The sequence below is a fragment of the Falco peregrinus genome, chromosome 4, assembly GCF_023634155.1.
Source record: "Falco peregrinus isolate bFalPer1 chromosome 4, bFalPer1.pri, whole genome shotgun sequence".
NCBI classification, from domain to species: Eukaryota; Metazoa; Chordata; class Aves; order Falconiformes; family Falconidae; genus Falco; species Falco peregrinus.
The window spans coordinates 76,366,609-76,387,370 of NC_073724.1; the positions used below are offsets into that span (position 1 = coordinate 76,366,609).

Here is a 20,762-nt window from a genome sequence, read left to right on the forward strand (position 1 = left end):
GATCAAGCAATACTCTTCAGACATTAGAGGACACAGGTTAATTTGAACTTGAGACTAACAAATGCCTCTTCAGTATAACATTAACAAATTTCCTAATTTTGATCTCTAAATTTGTGTGTTTAGGTAGGAAATACACTTTATAAGACAATGACAAATGGCTTTAGGTGCCCACATAGGTTAACACACCTATTTTATATTACTATTGAGTAGCATGGTTCTAGAGGAAACTTTTTAGTCCAAACCAGTAGTTTTGTGTTTGTTCATGTGAAATATTTTATTCTGTGTTATTTATGTACTCAATGGCCACTGTGCATTTACTGAAAAGAAGTTCTAAAAATGTGTCAAAGCATATGAAAATTTGTAGTAATTTGGTATTTTAAACTATTTTTATTGTGATAGTCCCATCTTGGTTTTACACTGAGTTAACTTTTAAGTGTTTTCAGTGCTTGGTTTCCTCTGAGTAGTTTCTTCTGTACAGTTTTCTTGTGTGTTCAACTCATTTAGCCAAACAATTATATATGAAAACTAACTCTGTGGCACAGTAGAAAGCCCAATTCAAAACAGTATCTAATCAGAATGTTTCCCCCATTAAGTCAAAATTCATGAATTTAGAATAGAGATATTGAAATACTGTAAACAATTTCAGGGAAAGTTCTGTATGGTTTGAAGTGATGGGATTTAAAAATAATGCAACTTCAAAAATTATGCATGTTTAAAGTGCTGTGGCATAACTAAAAATTGTGAACTGTTTTCTCCTAGATTTATTATACAGGTAAATATCAGAGCCTTGGAATCAAACAAGGTGGTCCTTCAGCAGGAAAATGGGTTGAACTCCCAATCACAAAATCTCCAAAGATTATTCAGTTCTCTGTTGGACATGATGGCTCACACGCCTTACTTGTTGCTGAGGATGGAAGCATATTCTTCACAGGTTCTGCTAGTAAGGGAGAGGATGGCGAATCAAGTATGTATTTACACTTGCTTGACCAATGGTTGATAAAAGCCTGTTAACCACCTTTTAATTTGAAGAGTTTAAATGTTTTCCAAGACCATGTAAGCATGCCATTGAGTTTGAGTTTTGCACCCTGACAACCAATTCCACCACCTCTCGCAGCTAGAGATGTTTATGATCTTTTACCACAGTTTGGATTGTATCATGGGAGTGCTATTTTAGAGTTGTCCTGAGGAAAGGCAGTCATAAGTTTGGTCAAGAGGCCATGCTGTCTGCGTGGAACTTTGTCTCAAAAACTGAAGAGCCAAACTTTAGCCTTTTCACTGTTGTTTTAGAGAACTTTGGAAATCGATGTTTTGCCAGCTAATGCCTCTCCATGATGCAGAGGTACATTGATTAGGAATTGTAGAAGCATGGTCTTCTGTGCTTGATCGAGCAGAACTCTTCAGACATTAGAGAAGACAGATTAATTTGGTCTTCAGACTAACAAACGCCTCTTCAATATAGAATTATCAGACTTCCTAGTTTTGATCTCTGAAGCTGTGTGTTTAGGTTGAAATACACTTTATAAGACAATGAAAGTTACCTTTAGATGACCTAAAGCTCTGATCTGCTCTGATGTTAAATACTTCACTTTAGAAAACAGACTATTCTGTTATGTTGTGTTAGATTAATATTTTTTTTTTAAAAAAAAGTTTTGAAAAATGTCTAGCTCCTGAAGATCTTAAAACAAAGCTGATATTTGAGTTGTCAGCCTCACGTGTACATTTTAATAGGATAATATGTATATTTCTATACAAGCCTAACTCAATTTCAAATGAATCTCTCCATAATGTCCTTCTTTAATAATGTAACTTAATGTTACCATTGAAATTAATATATTTTTCAGAAGGTGAGTTTGTGGAAAACTTCAATCTGCTAGCCATAGATTTTAAACACAGATTTAATAAGACTGAAATATTTGTGCCTCAGTGCAGTCAATTAGAAATATTATGAATTTTATACCAACATTTGAGTACTGTTTAAGTCTTTGGATACTAGTAGATGGTTAGAATTTTAAAATTTATTTAAAATAGAATGTAAAAATAGATTTAAAGTCTTGATAAACAGCAATGGTAGAGTCCAGCTTTGTTTCAATCAACTGTGTAGGCATTTTACCTTTCAAGAAAGCTGTTAACAAAAACTCAGCAGGCTGCATATGTGACGTATGGCATAGCTCATGCAGAAAGAAAGCATAGTTAGCTTACTGTTCCTGTAAAAGATTAACTACACTGACAGTATTCTCCAAGACTGTGTTTTCTCATGTAATATAACTAAAATGCAGTCAAGAACATATTTTAAGGTTTGATAATGCATATGGTGTGGATTTTTGAATGTATTCAGAGTGAGGGGAATTTACTAGTAGTACTTTGGTATGTGCTTAGTATGTGCTGTAGTAACTTTTTAGAGTCTTCCTAAATGCAAATCTAATTAAAATTGTGTTGGACAAAATCATACTACTTTCTCCAGTAAATGTAAAGTAAATTTAAGAGATTCAAGCAAAAATATTTCAGGAAATATATTTAAAAGCATAAATTTCAAGATTTCTTTGCACAGTTATTGGGAAGTTATCCAGAATACAATTAAACTGACTGTTTTTGTTGTATAATTAATCTACAATTTCAGATGACACAGAAGTTTAGCACTGTGAAGTAAACTGCTGCTGCTACTTTTTTTTTTTTTTAAGTAGCAAAAATTAAATGAGAAGATTCAGTGCTTACCAGATCTTCTTACTGAAGAATCTGCTCAAGGACCTGATGATGGTCTTTCTATGTTCTTTTATAAATTCAGCTCTCTTCTGACTCATCTGGTTCTCTTCGCCTCTTTAATTTGGCTCAGAGTGGATATGCACAGGTTTTATTTTTTAGTCCCCTTATTTCTTTTAAACCTGGGCAGGGAGACTGGGTTTTTGTCAACAGTATGTGTACGTGTTCTTTGTAGGAAGTTGGTAACTGTCAGCACTGAAAGTAACTGGCAGTTCTTTGACTTGGGTGAGGAATCACCGACAGTAATGATAGCTATTAGTTCTTTTATCCAGTCTTTAGCTACGCTGTTACTGATTGTTTGAGACCAGATTGGAAATAGTGATTTTGGGGTAGGGCTTTTTTAGCACTTTTTATTCCCTTTTTCTTCCTGTGGGAATCTGTTGTGACTCAGAGGTTTTCTAAACATTGTTGTCAGGGTTTAACCCCAGCCTGCAACTAAGTACTATGCAGCTGCTCGCTCACTCCCTCCCTGCCCCCCCCCAGTGGGATGGGGAGAAGAGTCAGGAAAAGGTAAAACCTGTGGGTTGAGATAAGAACACTATAATAATTGAAGTAATGTAAAAAATTGTCATAATAGTAATGACAATGGAGATATTAAAAAGAGAGGAATAAAACCCAAGAAAACCAAGTGAGGCACGACAGAGTTGCTCATCACTCACTGATGGGTGCCCAGCCAGTCCCCAAGCAGCGATCGGTCTGCCCTGGCCAACTCCCCCCCTCAGTTCATATACTCAGCGTGATGTTCTAAGGTATGGAATATCCCTTGGACTAGTTCAGGTCAGCTGTCCTTTTTATGCTCTCTCCCAGCTTCTAGTGTACCTCCCTTATTGGCGCAGATGGGGAACTGTAAAGGCCTTGACTAACAGTAAGCACTACTTAGCAACAACTAAAACCTCAGTGTGTCCTCAACATTATTGTCATGCTAAATTCAAAACATAGCACTGTACCAGCTACTAGGAAGAAAATTCGTTCTATCCCAGCTGAAACTGGGACAATGATTTTAATAGAGTTTAATATTTTTCTTGTAAAGAACTTGTGCAACATTTCCCTGTAAACTTATGCATATATTGTCATATATATTCTTCTCACATGGCAATGAGGACTCTTTTTTTACTATGCACTGCTTTGTAAAGTTCACAAAGTTAGTTCAGTCTATATATAAAAGAAAAACTTAAAGAATCATTCCTGGAAGATACCTATCTCATCATGACTTTGCCGTTGAATTTTTTGAAAGAAACCGGTGTAATCCATTAAAAATCATACAGATGACAGTAGCAGTCTGAAAACTAACCCCTAATTATAAAACAAATGTTATTGTGCCTTTGAAAATTATTTTGGTAGAATGACTTGCAACTTATTTATTTATTTAAAGCTAAAAGCAGACGGCAGTCAAAACCATATAAGCCTAAAAAAATTATTAAAATGGAGGGAAAGATTGTCATATCTACAGCATGCAATAATGGAAGCAGTTCTGTAATTTCGAAAGATGGAGAACTCTACATGTTTGGAAAAGATGCCATTTACTCCGATAGTACAAGTAAGTTAATATTTTTCTTTTAAGTGATTTTTCAACTAGAGTAATTGAAATGAGTCTGGAAGCTTTTAACATGTGTAAATGATGTTTGTGTGTTTCCTACTCTCCTAATAAATTTCTGAATTTCTGCTGATTCAGCCAAATATGGCAGAAGGATAGAAAGAGAAGACAATTTCCTTAAGTTCTGTAAAAATGTATAGCAGCACTGGTGACAAATGCCCAAACAAATGCTTCCACTAAGGAGAAGAAAAAATAAATTATTTGTTGTATTAATCTGACACTAGAAGGCCACACAGGGAAAAGTCAACAGAAATGAGACTTGTTTTGTCAGGAGCAAAGGCTGCAGGAAACCAGGCCTTATATGTTCCTTTGCTCAAAAGACAGCCTGTTTTGAATTTGCAGGTGATCCAGTGCATCTCAATTTAAATAAAATATTGAAGAAATAAACTCCAGTGGCATTACAACTCCTTTAGAATTGTTTTTCAGAACAAGTGATTTGCAGCAGGGTTTGGTTTGGTTTTGGCTTTCCTTTCCTTGCAGGATAAATGGCCTAGACCTAATTCTCCTTTCACTTCTTATTCTAGAACTTGGTTTTTATATCTGCTTTTCTCCTTTGCTGTTAATTCAAAAATTGTCAGTATCCATTAGCAGTTTTGTTATGTCTCTGAAAGTTCCTTCTTGGGTAGAAAGTACAATTTACCACTCAACTGTTTTATATCTTATAGGTTTAGTAACAGATTTGAAAGGCCATTTTGTGACTCAAGTAGCCATGGGCAAAGCTCACACCTGTGTGTTAATGAAGAATGGAGAAGTTTGGACATTTGGTGTAAATAATAAAGGACAGTGTGGGCGAGACACAGGCTCCATGAGCCAGGGAGGAAAAGGTGAAGGACCTAGATTTTTCCTTTTGTTTTGTGTGCTGGAAAATATTACAAGTGAAAACATAGCTAAGCATTTTATTATAAAATATAATTCCAATACTAAAGCTAAAGTACCTGCAACATGCTTAAAGAAACACACAGGTATGGATACTTTCACTTGAATGTCAGGTATTTGGTATTCTGCACATACTAATAAACTTAGTTATGTTAAAAAAAAAAATTAAATCTCAATTACTTTTGTCAGTGAAAAAGCTTTTCTTTAAAACAAATGAGTAAAATCAAACCTCATCACTCCTTGTCTTACTATGTGCCATTGTCTTAGTAAGAAAAAAATTTCTACCTTTCCTTGTTTTCATTCAGTCTTGAGGCTGTTGTTTGCCCAAACAGGGCATGACTGTAAGTCTATATCTTTCTCCAGAAAACCGAGCATTTCCGTTACTCCTAAATATAGGTATGAAAAGTCATACCTGTTCATCTTTGCTGGATTAGCATATGTTATATGTGATGAGTAAATGACCTGTTACTTGTATACTGAATATAAATGTTTCATTTCCATTTTCATTGTGAAACCATAGCTATGTACCCCAGCCTGTGCTCAGAGGGGTTTTACAGGCGTTGTGCTGGCTGAGCATGCAAAGCAGGCATGCCTAGTCACTCCTTTTAAAACCTGATCTGCGTGTGTTCTTCAGAGCTTCTGCAGCAGCCACTGTTGGCCTCAGAAAACAGCTCTTTCTTGTTTCAATATCTTGACTAGGTTTTGGTGTGGAGAACATGGCAACAGCAATGGATGAAGACCTAGAAGAGGAACTGGATGAAAAAGATGAGAAGTCCATGATGTGTCCTCCAGGCATGCATAAATGGAAGCTGGAACAGTGTATGGTGTGCACTGTATGTGGAGATTGCACAGGCTATGGAGCTAGCTGTGTTAGTAGTGGGCGTCCTGACAGGGTGCCTGGAGGGTAAGCAAACATACGGAAATACACTTGCTATAGTGTGTTGAATGGCTAAAGCATGTGTTGAATACAAACTGAGTCGATGTGGTTTTAAACTTCCATTTAAGGTAACATTATATCTAAAAATAGTCTGCTTTTAAAATCAGAAGTAGGCTAAAATTTTTGTGTATGGCTTGTGATAGTTTCAAGTGATTTAGGTTTAAATTCATTTTTTAACATTTCTTTAGCATATAGTTCTTTACTAGAAGCTGTTGTATGTGAGCACCAATGTAATCTGTTTCTTGATAGAGCTGCTGGCTTTGGCATAACATTTCTTCATCCTATGATGGAAGTTTTTTTTATCTTGCTCTTCCAGTTGCTTTTATCTGTTACTTTGGGGTTGAGCTGCATAAAGGGCCACTGCTTTACATATTGCCATTACTGTTTATCCAGCATGGCCTGTGCTTGTTTTTAACTTGTTCATGTTTTCATGTTGTGTATGTTTAATTAAATGAAGAAAAGTTAATGCTGAGAAGTCAGTTCAGATATGCATGGTTAGTGTGTGCTCTCTGGCACCATGGAACAGCAGCTAGGATTTAAATTAGCTATATTTTCTGTTTATCTCAGGAAAAATTACATATCCAGAGGTAGAACAAATAAATAATGTATGCTTTAATTACCAAGGCATCAGTAAAGCACAAAAATAGAAGATAGTGATAAAGGAACTCTTTATTTGCTGCAGAATCTGTGGCTGTGGCTCAGGTGAGTCAGGCTGTGCTGTATGTGGCTGCTGCAAGGCATGTGCTAGAGAACTGGATGGCCAGGAAGCAAGGCAAAGAGGAATCCTTGATGCTGTAAAAGAGATGATACCTTTAGATCTCTTGTTGGGTAAGTGACATGAAATTAGCAAGATGGCTTTTAATTTTCTTTCTTGCTGCACCTTTTTTTTCCTCAGTAGATCTGTTTACGCTCTTTAATAAACTCAGTCCCACTGATGACTTTTGAAACTTGAATTGGAATAATAGGTTAGTTTAGAAATGGGTTTGTTCTTTTCAGTTAATATTTCAGTTAGTATTTTCATTCTTCTGTATGATAAAACTTTGTATCTTAAATAATGCAGTTCTTTCTTTCCAATCAAATTACTGAATTTTTAGATTTACAGAATAGTTTTAGCATTATATTTTTAAAATGGGTAAAATGTGGTTTATCATGTAGATTTAATTGGTGAAATAGAAAAGTGGAATCACATTGGTAAGTGAAATATTTTAAACTTGCCCTTACTATAGACCTGTGTCCATTTTGTCTTGTGTGGTTATGATACTGATACTAGAAAGTTGTTCTTGTTCTTTTTTGATAGCCTGAAACTTTTTCTATAATCTTTTTGTCAGGGTTTTTTGTAGTTACATAGAAGATGGGGAATATTGTTTCTTGAAAACTTTTTTATTTTTTCTCTTATAAATTTTCAGAGAAAAAGAGCTGCCAGGAATGTGGAATTTACTTTTCAAAAACCCCAAACACCTCCCACCCCAGCCCTCCTCCCCAAAAATACCCACCTTAGGGGAAAAAAAGCCAACTAGTATGATTATTGGAAAATACAGTTTGGAGTCTTTCCTTCTAAGATCTGTTATCCCAGCATTTTTAATATTATATTCTCTCTACTGGGCAATTACAGGTTTTTGGAGGTCAGGTTTTCCTTCCTTCTTGTTAATGCTTAGATTTATGTAGAGCCCTTAGTCCTGCATGGATATATGGATATAGTATTTGCTATAGAGAAGGAATACAAAAAAAAAATCAAATGCATGACTTAAATTGATGAGATGTATAAATATTTTATTGGGGGTAGGGAGTGGGGGTGGAATAGTAACAATAGAAAATTTATGCTGTACTTGGAGTGTGGGAGGTTTTTTTCCCCAAGCAAAAGTTAAATAGAAACTAGAAGTGGTCCTCTTGATAAATTAACAGTAAGAACCCCAAACAACCTCACTGTGCACTCCCGATTCCTCCAAACAGATATTTCTAAATATAATTTTCTTTTATATGGCTATCACAGAAGTAGGTTTATATTGATGGTGAATTGCAGCTTTGATTCACAGCCCTGTTCTCATGCATGACCAGGAAGAAGTTACAGTTTTTGTGCAAACCTCCACTTTGATAACTGCCCTCCCAGCAGGATAGGCAACAGCTCTTTGGTGCTGTGTTGGGCTTGGCATAGTTTGAGGTGAGGACTTGACCACATTTGTCTGTAGAAAAGTGACAGTACTTCCAGCTGGAGTTTTTGTTTGATTGTGGGGGCAAGGTGTATTTTATTTAGGTTCTTGCAGTTTGCTGAAGAAACGTTGGAAAAAGGTAGTGCTTCTAGTAATTTTGTTGTTGTGTTCATTCAAGTCATGCTTTCTGTTTTAAAAAGTGCTTTTCACTTTGTTTCAATTTTCTATTAAATTACCTATTTTGCTAAATAAGATTTACATACAGACTCTTAGTAAGCACAGAGCATACAGTGGTAAACCATTCTTAAAAATATCTATCTAAAACGTTTTTAAAATATAAGCTATTTTATGCTTGTTTTAGTAATAAACCTTTCTGAAACTTTTTTTGGGAAAATTGAGATAACAATGACAACACGTAACTATTTCCTTCTATTAGGCACATACAGATTTATAGTATGTGCTAAATACTGTTCAGTGATGCTGGAATTGTGGCAGATTCATGAAAACCAGGAAATTCAGAGATAAGGCCTAAAACTCTTTTCCAAATTTACTCAACTCCTTTCTTTATTTTTAAATACTGTGTGAGAGCAGTGTAAGATGCAGGTAGTAAGTAGGCTTCAGTTTTCCTTTACTTAACTTCTTCTAGGGTTTATTACCATCATAAAAATTTTTACAGATAGTTTTACATATTTTATTTTCTTAATCTATGTAGCTGTACCTGTTCCTGGAGTTAATATTGAAGAACACCTTCAGTTACGGCAAGAAGAAAAGCGGCAACGTGTAAATAGGAGACATAGATTGGAAGAAGGAAGAGGTAAGTGACTTTCCTATTGATAAGAGGCTTGAATACTTCAAGCAAACTTCTTAGTCTGTTTTCTAATGAAAATTAATTAGTTTTCCTCCAGTGAGCCAATACAGTAATGAAACAAGAATCAGAACCTAAATGGATAGCTTATGTTATTTAGCATGCTTCTGGAAAATTGTAAAAAAACTGTATGTTTAACAAAGTCTGCTCATAAGAATCAGCATTTTAATGGTGAACAGTAGCATTTTTTATCACTTTCATATAGTCAGTTTTCATTTTCTGTTGTTCCCTAGTTCAATAATAGTTTTTAAAAATGTAGATGCTAAAGCATATTTTTATATGCTTTTTTATATGAAGAATAGAAATGACTGCAAACCTCTCCAGTGCTAGTTACCTCTAATATGAATTGTTTAATTATTATTTTAAATGAATGAATCTATGTTGTACAATATGTAATCAGAATTTCTTGTTTCATACAATGAACTTTTCTACATTTGAATAGCATGAAAAAATTGACACACTGACTGAATTAAAAAACAAAACGCTGCGTAATTTCAAAATTTTCTTTCCTTGTGTATTATCTACCTCAGGAAGTATTGCTGATTTTCTACATAAACAATATGTACTTTAACAAATTTTTAGTACTGTTCTTGTTTTAAAATACCTCAGTGTCTTAATCTGGTAAATATTTAAAGTTGAGAGATTTAAACTGACATAAATTATAATATTTTATGAAGCATGATGATGTCATTGGTAAGATTATTGTGTGTTGTGAAGGGGAACAGCTCTGTTGGAATGCTATGCTCTTCATATATGTATGAATAATAAATATATAATACCATAAATACCATTTTGATTCTTCTTTTAGGAATTAGATACTGGTTTTACTCAGATACAAATTGCACACCATGATGAAACTTAGTTCCTAGACTCCATGCCAGTGAGCCTTGTGGGGCAAATTGTGGCTTTATTTCACTTGCAAGTAAGAAATCACTGGTTTTAACACAAATAAGGAGCAACAAGGAAGAGAAGGTTTATAGTTTGCTATACATGTGGAAGAGGATGGAATATTTATTTTTCTTTGAATCTTTATGGTTAATTTTAGCTGTGACATGGAGAGGGGAAGCCTTTTGTCTTCCTTAATCTAGGTCATGTTAGAGCTGCATTGCATACTGCTGGCAAATACTAGGTACAGCTAACAATTATTTTTTGTTAAATCTTCATTGAATTACCCAGGTATTATTGAAACCTGCTGCTGTTCAGCCCAGATAGGTAATGATGACAGAGCTGGGAGGTAAATTTCAGTTAGAAAAAGAAAAGAAAGGAAGACAATAAAAGAGCAGCAGAGAAACATTTCAGTTTGCTTCCATTTCTGTGGTTAGAAGTAGAACCAGAGCAGTTTATCCCTTTTGTATGCTATCTGTCTCTAAAGTAAATAAATCATATTTTGGATTTAATTAAGTCTCGGGTGATCAATATCAGGAATGTGTTGCTATTGTTGGGTTGATAGGTGTATAGGGACTGTAGCTAAAAAGATGTTGCTGGACAGCTTGTGGCACACATCATGTTGTATTCTGTATCAAAATAACATTGAAATGCTATACCTACGTGGCTGCTGGAGGTAGTGGGTATGTCTAGCTGGAAGGCTTGGAGATTAGTCTCCTCTTCCAGTTTGGAATGACTTATGTGATAAAGCTAGGAATAGTGTTTCGACAAATACTTAAAGATCCTGATTTACATAGTCAAGTATGAAAATTTGATTTGATAATCGATCTTGATTTACACAATTATATGAAAAAGTTGTTTTATTGCCTCTCCATCCAAATGCTACAATTTTCCGTGAGCTGGTGGAAAGAACAGCACCATTCTTGAGAACCCTTATAATCCTCTTTTCATGAGAGAGACCAAGAATATTTAAGTAATCAACTAGATTTTTGTATTGCTGTGCAAAATGTTTTGCAACCTGAAAAATAATTAATTATATTAATGCTAAAAAGAATAGGCAGACTGCTTAGTTTACTCAAAAAGTTCTAGTATTTGTGCATATGTAACTGAACAAATCCTTATTAATGAAATAGCTATTTAGAGATCCAAAGAAAGATTCCAACCTTTTACTTCTCTGAAAGCATTGCTCAGTCAGTTAAAGGCCAGACTAGCTCTGTTAGGGTCTTTCCTTCAGGTACACAGTGGGTTTTTTGTCAGGTTTATGATTTCTGGGTTGTAGTGTTTTAATGTGTGGCTTTTGTTCTTTTATGCCAGATCAGTAAGAAACAAAGCATGTATAGTTTTTGAGAGTCAAGAATCATAGAATGGTTTGATCCTTAAATATTTGATCCTTAGTTAGATCCATATTAGGATCAATATTAGATTCTTAAAATTAACTGTGGAAAATATTTTTCAGTTTGGGATAATAAATCTATTATTTCAAAGAACTTAAGAGTTTCTTGATATTGGTTATATTTCTTTACTCTTTCCAGTTCATAAAGTACAGTGTGTTCAGGTGACCAGTTTTGCTTCTTTTCTGTGGTAGTGGTAGAACTACTTCTTCCAGCTGCTCCTTTCTGCTTCTAGCTTAAAGGCTTGACAAGAGCAGTGAAGAAGGCTCAAAATCAATTCCACATTTTTCAGTGTGGTGTATGACCTTTTGAGAAATAAAGCCAGCTGTATTCATCACAGCGTCTATGCTATATCATAATACCTCTACATAATTATTGATGGATGTTTCACTTTAGAATTTAGAAGTAGTCAAATATTTTAACTTACTGCTTAAAGGTAAATTTTTTTTTCAGAAAGCTGCAAGAATTTGAAAATAGCTTTTTAAACAAAATACATTTACCTAATAAGCTAAAAAAACACAGACATAGCTCTTACTATGGTGATAATAAATGGTCTTGTGCTTCACTGGTATTTCACTACTTCTCTTTCTCAGCCTATGATGTAAAAACCTACTTTTAGATGATCATTACAGAGATAGAGATTTGGTGTGTAATTAACCAAGTTTTAGCTTTTGATGCCCTTAGAGAACAGGAAAATTATTTTCCATCAATCTTATTCTATTTTGAACAACAAAAGAACCCACAGGAGATTGATTGATTTTAGTGAAAGCTGCTGTGTTTTGAGACAATGTTATCTGAGTCTGCGTATATTTGGGCAATTTTTGATTTTTCTGAAGTGTAACTGATTCGGTTAGTTCAGTTTTACCATAGTAGGTTGAGTAATATATAAAAGTGTTTAACATCTGTCCAAGCCACTATGGGCTTGGAATCAGTTTGTCAGTAACACTATTCTTTGTTCGTTGCTGAACATATACCTAAATATACAGCAGAACTATCTATTCAAATACAGTCTTTTTCATTAAATATTAGCACAGCTTCTTTTTATAGTTTAGTTACATATTTATTTTGTTGCTTTCAGGACCTGGAGGTTATATTTGTTTCAAAGTTCTTTAAACAAACCAAAAAAAATCAAATCTTTCTACTTGAAACAAAACAATCTCAGACCCATACATGACTTTCTGTTTAAGAATGCTTTCAAGAGAAGGCTGTAGGTTTTTGTCCTTAATGACCAGTAGGTATGGTTCTGTGAAATTACATTGTTGTACTTGAGTTTGTGATTATTGTCTGAAAGAGGTGATTATTGTTAATAAAATTGATTTTTAAAGTAGAGGTATTTATATTATAGTTTCAGAACTCAGATTTGCAGTAGACTCAATGAGAACAGTTCTGGTTTATAGTTACTGTTTTAAGTTACCTTATGTGTTTATATACAGAAATACATCTTTCACATTTATTTAACAATATAAAGTCAAGTATTCAGAAGGGAAGAGGTGTCAAAGTTAAGATTATCATAAATCATTATTTCCATCCCATTCTCTATCATCCCCAAATTGCCCTTTGGCTAGCCTGCATCTCCTTTTCCCCCTATAAGAAGCCCTAAAAATTTTTGTTTCATGTCTGATTTGTACAATTTTTAAGTGTCAATAGAAAAGAGTTTTAAAAACACAGGAAGAGGCATGTGTCCTGGTTTTATTTTCATTGTTTTGAACAAATTAAGCAAACTGCAATTAACCTTAGTGCCTGCACAGCACAGTGACATTGTCTGTGAATATTTCTTACAAGTATTCCAGAAGCCAAAAAGTAGGTTTTTACAACAGAAAGTACCATCCAACCTAGGACTTCCCTGTGCAACCTTAAGTTACGCTGCTCATGTGTGTTCTTCTTCATGATATGATCTTCAGTTTTGTGGTCGTGTACTATTTTTTCAGGTAGCCTGCTAAATTCAGTGCACTGATGTAGAAATCACCATTTGAGATCATAGATTTCAGTATTCTGTAATCACAGCTTGCTGAATAGCGTTTATTTAGGGAAAGTTACTAGAAAAAATCAAAATGTCAAATCAAACAGTAAGCTCTTAGATAGTTTTGCCTAAGTGCTTAGACAGCCAAGAATGCAAAAGCAATGCATGCAGGATGATAGTAATTGTGTACATTTTCCTGTAGTCCACTGCATTATTTAATAAATCCATTGTAATTTTCTAGAATATTAAATTATTTTTGTAGGTAAGCATTTTTTTCCTTCATGCTCTTAATTCACTGCCAGACAAAGTCCATTTTAAAAGGCCTGGATCCTGCAGGACCGAGAAAAAAAAGCTAATCTTGACATTTCCTAGGCTATGGATGTTTAACCTCTCAGGTTAACTATGGGAAAGCATTCTATAAAGAATAAAGGGAGAGAGTGAATGTCATTTTACATTATATAGCAATTCCTTTAAAATAACAGCACTACAGTCTAACAGTGACTCTCGTTTGCTTATCTCTTTAACTTGAGCTACTAAAATAACTAAGAATAGCGATAGGTTGTTATTCCCCATGTAGATCTATGTTAGAGGCTTCTAGAAGAGTTTTTCAAATTATGCTCTTTAGGCATTTTTTAACAAAATAAAGGAAATGTCCAAAGCATGGCTGAGTTGTTCCACCAGAATAATTCATAGTACCTAAACTCTGCTCCCTTTATATAGGCAACCTCAGATGTAAGCAGAGAGCAGATATGGTCTATGTGAATTGTTCTAATGTGTTGTTTCCTGTGGTGGTATTTTGGAGAGAGAGGAGGTACTTTACATTTTCCCAGTGCATGACTAAACATGCATTGCAATGTAGTTGAATTGTAGATATTTATTACATTATGATCATGTTACAGATTTAGCATGTATAAAAAGCCAAAGAGAATGACAGACTTGTGTTACATGGATTGGATATAAATTACTATGAAATTGATATATATTGCATAAAGCTTTCTTTTGGATTCAGGTTCTTTCCATAATAGGTGGGAATGTAGCGTATATAGGAATATCCAGAGACAAAGATAAATCCTGCTTTGGTCAGAAAGTCAGATACTGCTACAGAAATGTCATCTAGACCAGGGGAGTGTAATTCATGAGTGGCTTGGCAACTAAAGGCATCTGTGTGCGAGCACAATGCTGGAGCTGGCAGCTGACAGCATTTCCTGCTTCCTAGATATTCTCTGTCTTCCAGATATCCTGTATTTCTTTTACTCACCCTGACGTACTTAATTTCCTTCTGTCCTCCTGAAATTCTCTTATGCTTTTGCCATCTTTGCTCTGAGCGCTAAAATGCCAAAGGCTGCTTTCAGAGCTGTCTCTCATCCCCTGATCTGTTTGTTGTGCAGGCATTTTCTATAACTTCTGAATTGTTTGCCTAAGTTATCTAGAGATCACTTCTTATGTTTGATCTCCCACAAATATCTTAGATCTACACACTTCATGCTGTACTCTTTGCAGTCCTTGCATCTGTCTTTACAACTTTTCTAATCTGAGTTTCACTTTTGCTTTTGTCATATTATCCTGTCCATTCTCTATTTCTCAGGCTTTTAATTTCAACAGGAACTTCTCAGTAAGCAAGTTTTTTCGTGTTTTTTTTTTTTATTATTATTATTTATTTTTATTATTTTCTCCTGTTCTTCATCCAGCTTCCCTCTATATCTTTTGTCCTTCAAACATCTTTAGCTTTCATAATCTGCTTGTTATTTGTGTCTCTCTCCTTTCTTGCCTTTTCCTGGTCTGCCTCAGTATACTCCTTAGTATCTCTCCTCCAACTTGGAAAGAGGGAAAGTGTGGTATAATTTTTTGTGTAAGTCTAAACTCTGGGAAGTAGGATATTAAAAACAGCAAGTGGACAGGCAGAAAGTAGTCTTTACCAAAAATGTATCTATTAAATGGAAGCTTCAGCTGAGAGGAGGCTGAAAACTGAGAGCAATAGTAAAACAGCTAAAGGGAAAACCTGAAAGATGAAGATAAAGAAAAAGCAAATGATGATCCTTGATTGCCAGGAGTTCTTAATTAACAAGGGGACCTATATGGGATTAAGAGAGTCCAGAGAAATACAACAGAACCAAACAAAATATCTATGCTGTGTGTAGAAACATACATGATTAATGAGTTTTTGGGGCCATTTTTAATTTTGTTTTTTAAGTTAATGCTAAAATTTGTGAACTTCTGTGTGTGAAGGCAAGTTTCTTCATCTGAAGGCTCTAAAGCTAGGCAGAATTGGCCTGACTTCCACTTAAATTTCTTTCCATACTGTCTACTATAAGTTGAAGGAACTAGTGGTCTAAAGCTGACAGCAGGAAACCTAAGAGAATGGGCATTTATGAGAAGTAGCCTACATGAATTTGTTAATAAAGTTCAGCTGAGGAAGTGGAGTATCAATAATGATTTTGGGGAAAGAGGAGGGATACTTGTTTTCAAGGTTTCAAAGCTGTTTATAACATGACATAAAGCCTAATTTGGGGTTTTGGGTTGTGGGAGTTTTTTGGGGTTTTATATTGGGTTTTCTGGTTGGTTTGGGCTTTTTTGTTTGTCTGTTTGTTTTTTGTTTTAATCCATGAAAGGACTGGGTCTGGGAACCCATGGAATAGCACTTGGCAGAAGTAGCTGCTCCTGGTTCATGGTTTCCATTGAAAGTGAGACTTCTGGAAGAAAGATGCCTCCGAAGAAATTCTTGGTGGCATGCTTAACCTTGAAAATGGAGGAAAAATACAGATTCAAGGAACAAATTGCTGGTCCATGATCTACATATAATCAGCCTTAATTAAACTTGATACAGCACTGCTTGGTTCTAGATTTTAAATAGAAAAGGTAGCCTGGAGAAAATTTTAAATACATAAATCATTGCTTTCTTCAAATACAAATCTTCTCTTGAAGATCTTTACATAGATGGGAAATATTTTAAAAATAGATTTCAAAAAAGTCATATGATTTGCATAATTTTCCATGGAACAAGTGGTTTTGGGTAGCTGTTTTCTTTGTGAGAACTCGGCATTTTAATTATGGTAATTACAAACAGTTGGATCGTTATGTTTTTTAAATTCAGCATTGATATGATGATACTGTTTCAAATTAGTATTTTGAATGTAATATTGTAGGATGTAAAGCTTGATAATTAATCTTTTTAACTATTAAAGACAGTAATGGATACTGGCAATCAAATTTTACTCCAGTGCAAGCCTGTTCTGTTTCCATTGCTTGGAGTGTAGTTGCATACTTACAATTTTAGGTAAAACTGTCACTATGGGATATTTATTGTTTCTTTGCATAATATTTTGGTCTTATTATCAAGAAATGGCAACTTTCTTATTTAGGGTCTTTTGAATTTAGGAAAACAAAATTATATAATTATTATTATTTTTTTCATTGTTTTTAATTTGAATTTTGTTTAACACACTGTTTCCTTTTTTGTGAGCTTTCCTATGCATGTGCAAAATGTTTCTCCTCAGGCCCCCTTGTATTTCCTGGTCCTATTTTTATGAACCATCGAGAACAGGCTCTAGCCAGAATCAGACCCCATCCAGCACAGCTAAAGCATAAACGGGACAAGCACAAAGGTATTTGGTCTTCGTTATTGGCTAGGGTGGAAATAAGCCCATCTTCCCAGTCACTTCTTCCATGCACTGAATCTGTCTTTTCAAAGAACTGCACAAAATGGGTTCTGCCTTTCTTCTTGTTAGTATCTTGTTACCTGAGGAGAAAGAAAACACATTTAAATGTTAACCTTTTTTTTTACAGTGTAAACATTTGGTAGTCTGCATCATCTTTGTGGTTTTTTGGGTTTTTTTTTTATGAAACATGCATTGTCTTTCTGTATGTCTTTTCTCATTTCTAACACTGTCTCCTTCCTAAGGCTCTTTAATTTTACCCTAGGAAACTTTAACACCTTCCAGCAACTCAGACTGTTGCATTGCATTTGTGGGTTTTTTTTGAACCTTTGTGTTGTATATCTGGGGTGATTGCTTTAACATATCAATTCCAGACTTGTTAATTCTAGCATAAAAATTTTCATAGGTATGTTATCTTTTAACAAGGCTTTTTTAGAAATGAAATATTTAAACCAATGTAATCAACACCTTTTTTTTTACTAGCTTTGAATAGGGGAAATACAAATCAAAAGTACAGGTTTTATGCTGCAATATTCTTGAGTTAAACATTTTTTGCAGAATGTAAGTTAGGAGGTATCTTTGATATTTCTGATGGTTTTGTATGTCTGGAAAGCCAATTCATTATACCTTGAATTTCTAAATGTGTAATTTGTTCAGATATAAGTGATTTCTTTTTTCTAGGAAGAGATAGGGTATTACTAAAAATTTCAGCTAAATTTATTAAAATTGAGCTGTATCAAATCTGATCATAGATTCTATATATATCTTTATATAAATGTGTCTGTACATATGTATTTACCTATAAAAATATATAGAATGTAGATTACAGACCTGATCAAAGTAAGTAGAAAGCTCATAAAATGGTGAGGGCCCGGAACATTTCACCTATTTTCTAATGAATAGCTAAATATGAATTGTTAAAATGGCATTTAGGTTGAATTAATGGAAGTTAGTGATAGTATTTGGCATGTGTGCAAACAAATGGTATGACAGTTTGAAGCCTTTATGGATGCAATATCAGTGTGTGAGTGATAGGCCTACCTAGTTACGAACATGCTGGATCATGAAATCATCTTAAGTATTTTATGGAAATGAAAGCAGAATCTGGTCCTTTGTATTTGCGTAACATATATTCAATCTGTTTGGAAAAGATATTATCTGTGCTTTAAATCATGATAGATTAAATAGAATAACCTATCATAATCTCCCTGGGAGAGATTGCATGCTGAAAGACAAAACATACAGAACCTGAACGCTGTCAACGACAATACTCATTGGTGACCAGTATTCTTGAGCTGGATACTACTGCTAGTTGTACTGCTTGCAAGCCTTGACCTCATGGGCGAGTGCATAAAGGAGTATGATCATCCTGCCTACATCTGTACTTTTCCAGCATGTGGTAGTAGTTGGAGCTCACTTCAGCTCAAGTATCTCCTTACAAGAGGTATACTCATTAGTGTCAGTTTGAGGTTTACATGGCTTCTCAGAGTTGTAAGAACAGTGCGAAGGTCTGTATTTTGCTGAAAGATTTTGTCAGATAAGCCCTGTAGAACTGAATATTTATTTTTCCTTGAGGAAGGGTATATGTGAAGAAACATTCAGTTTATTTTAGTTCTTTTGTGGCTCATGCTAAATAGCTAAGGAAGGTTGTAACATCTTTACAGTAAACTTTGAGGCCTGTCTCTGCCTCAGAAGATTGTTTCTCAAAAGACAACCATACATTCCACTAGAAACTAGAAATGCCCCTTAACTTCTGGAAGAGCTTCCAAGGGAAAACGGAAAACTGGTGAAGTGGGCTGTTATCAAAGTAGTAGGAAAGGTGGGAATCTTGAAAAAGATAAGTAGTATACCTCACCTTAAAAGGCATGCCTCTTTTACTATGCATAGAATGTAAAAGCAACAATCAGGCAATCTGAGGCAGGGATGTTGACTTCAGTAGAAGGACAGTAACATTGAAATCAGCACATTCTTTTGGTTTACCTTTGAATATGATGCTTTCCAAACTGGCATTCTTACTTCAGATCTTTCTGCTCAAGTAGTCTTGTAACTCTTCACACCAACCAGACCTTCAAGATCTTCAGGCAAGGAAACTTTATATCAAGTGGTCGTATTGATGAGGCCAGTACTAAACTTGCTGGTACCTGTTCCTGCTTCTCCATTTGCAGCTGAAGAACCTCTCTTGATAATGATATTTAAGCTTGAATGTGAACAGCTTCTTCAGAACTCACAATTATGACCTAATTTTAAAAGTGTATTTGATATGTACTTGTAGATATTATCAAATCAACATTGTTTTCCACTTGTGGAATTCTTCTGTTGAATTGTCCAATTGAAAACTCCTTCATCAAAATGCTCGTTTTCTGCAAAGCTTGCCATTGTAACCTATTCATTTCACATTTATAGGGTCTGTGTATCAAGATCCTTGTTATTACAAAAAATGCATATTAAGCATAATCATAATCTTTTTGGTCTATGTGTCTCTATCGCAAGTATAAATAGAAAAGAGTAGGTACCACCTTCTTGGCATTCATGGAATGCTTTGACACTAAGAAGAAAAATGAGCCTGTGCTTCATCCTCATTCTTTAATGAGGTACTGAGTTCCCAATCTGCATCTCCAGTCCCTGTGGACTTCGTCACTGGGAATCTGAGAAAAAAAAAAGATTATTGAAAGTCTAGAATTTTCACAACTCTAGAAATTAACTGAGTAGCAATAAAAACAAAGTAAGTTAATTGAGTCACTTAAGATTCTGCAAGCAAATGCCACTTGTTTCCTGTATTTGTGAATAGTGGCAACGAAAAAAATATTCCAAACTGTATGAAACCAAATATCCTCAAAAGGTCAAAGGCTAGATGGAGCTGAAGATGGAACAAGCTATATAACAACCGTTTTTCAAATTCTAATACAAAATTATCAGGTGTTCAAGAGAATTTACTTGTAACTTATTTTTTAACTGTAAAATAGTTGTCTGAAGGATAAAGTAGTTTAAAGCACTCATTGGAGAAAAACAGCTGACTGAAAAATCTACATCTAAGACATAATAGAAATGAATGATACTGGAGTCTTTATATGTTCCATATTGACATTTCTATAACCTGGTAGACTTGTTTTTGTGTGCTAAGTGTTCCTAAAGAAGTTCAAAACACGTGTTGCTTAAGACTTTTTGCACTTTGCTTAAGAAGATAAAAGTTGCACCAAAAATGTTTCAGAGCCACTTTTTCTTTGCAAGGTTTTTACATGCTGCCATCAATAAGGAGAAATTTAGATGAGAACTTTCTTGGAATTTGAGTCATATGTTATCATGACAAGAAATATTTATTTGTTAATAACAATTATTAATGAAAAACTTTACTTTCTTTGTAACTTTTCTGCTACTATTAGTTATGTCTCTCCATTCAGACTGCCTTATCATCTGTCATACCATACCAGAATAAGGTAACTCATAAATGTATGCCTTTTCGTCCGCCTGTGAATTAAAGCTGAATACCTAATCTGGGAAGACAACATTGAAAGCAGCTTTCCTGGTTTCTGTCCTCTGCTGGAAAAAGGATACAGGCAGATCTTTCTACTCCTCCAAAACATACATTTCTATTTGGCAGCTATCTGGATCACAGAAAATAGCCAAGAACTCACATTCAGTCAAATACGCTTCTCTTTTTGTTGTATTCATATAGCATAGAAAAATAAGTACATGGAGA

General features: G+C 34.6%; 1 protein-coding gene across 27 annotated transcripts in view; it reads left to right on the top strand.

The window, feature by feature from the left end:
• The window catches only part of MYCBP2 (MYC binding protein 2), a 200,650-nt gene that overhangs the window by 54,206 nt on the left and 125,682 nt on the right, over positions 1–20,762 (top strand). For 26 of the 27 annotated variants that reach the window (XM_055802981.1, XM_055802964.1, XM_055802966.1 and 23 more), the window contains exons 12-18: positions 760–964; positions 4,130–4,294; positions 5,017–5,175; positions 5,927–6,131; positions 6,847–6,992; positions 9,024–9,125; positions 16,907–17,014. In XM_055802981.1, coding sequence (XP_055658956.1) covers positions 760–964; positions 4,130–4,294; positions 5,017–5,175; positions 5,927–6,131; positions 6,847–6,992; positions 9,024–9,125; positions 16,907–17,014 — 1,090 coding nt within the window. The remainder of the gene's footprint in view (positions 1–759; positions 965–4,129; positions 4,295–5,016; positions 5,176–5,926; positions 6,132–6,846; positions 6,993–9,023; positions 9,126–16,906; positions 17,015–20,762) is intronic. The other variant, XM_055802974.1, reaches the window with a different exon arrangement.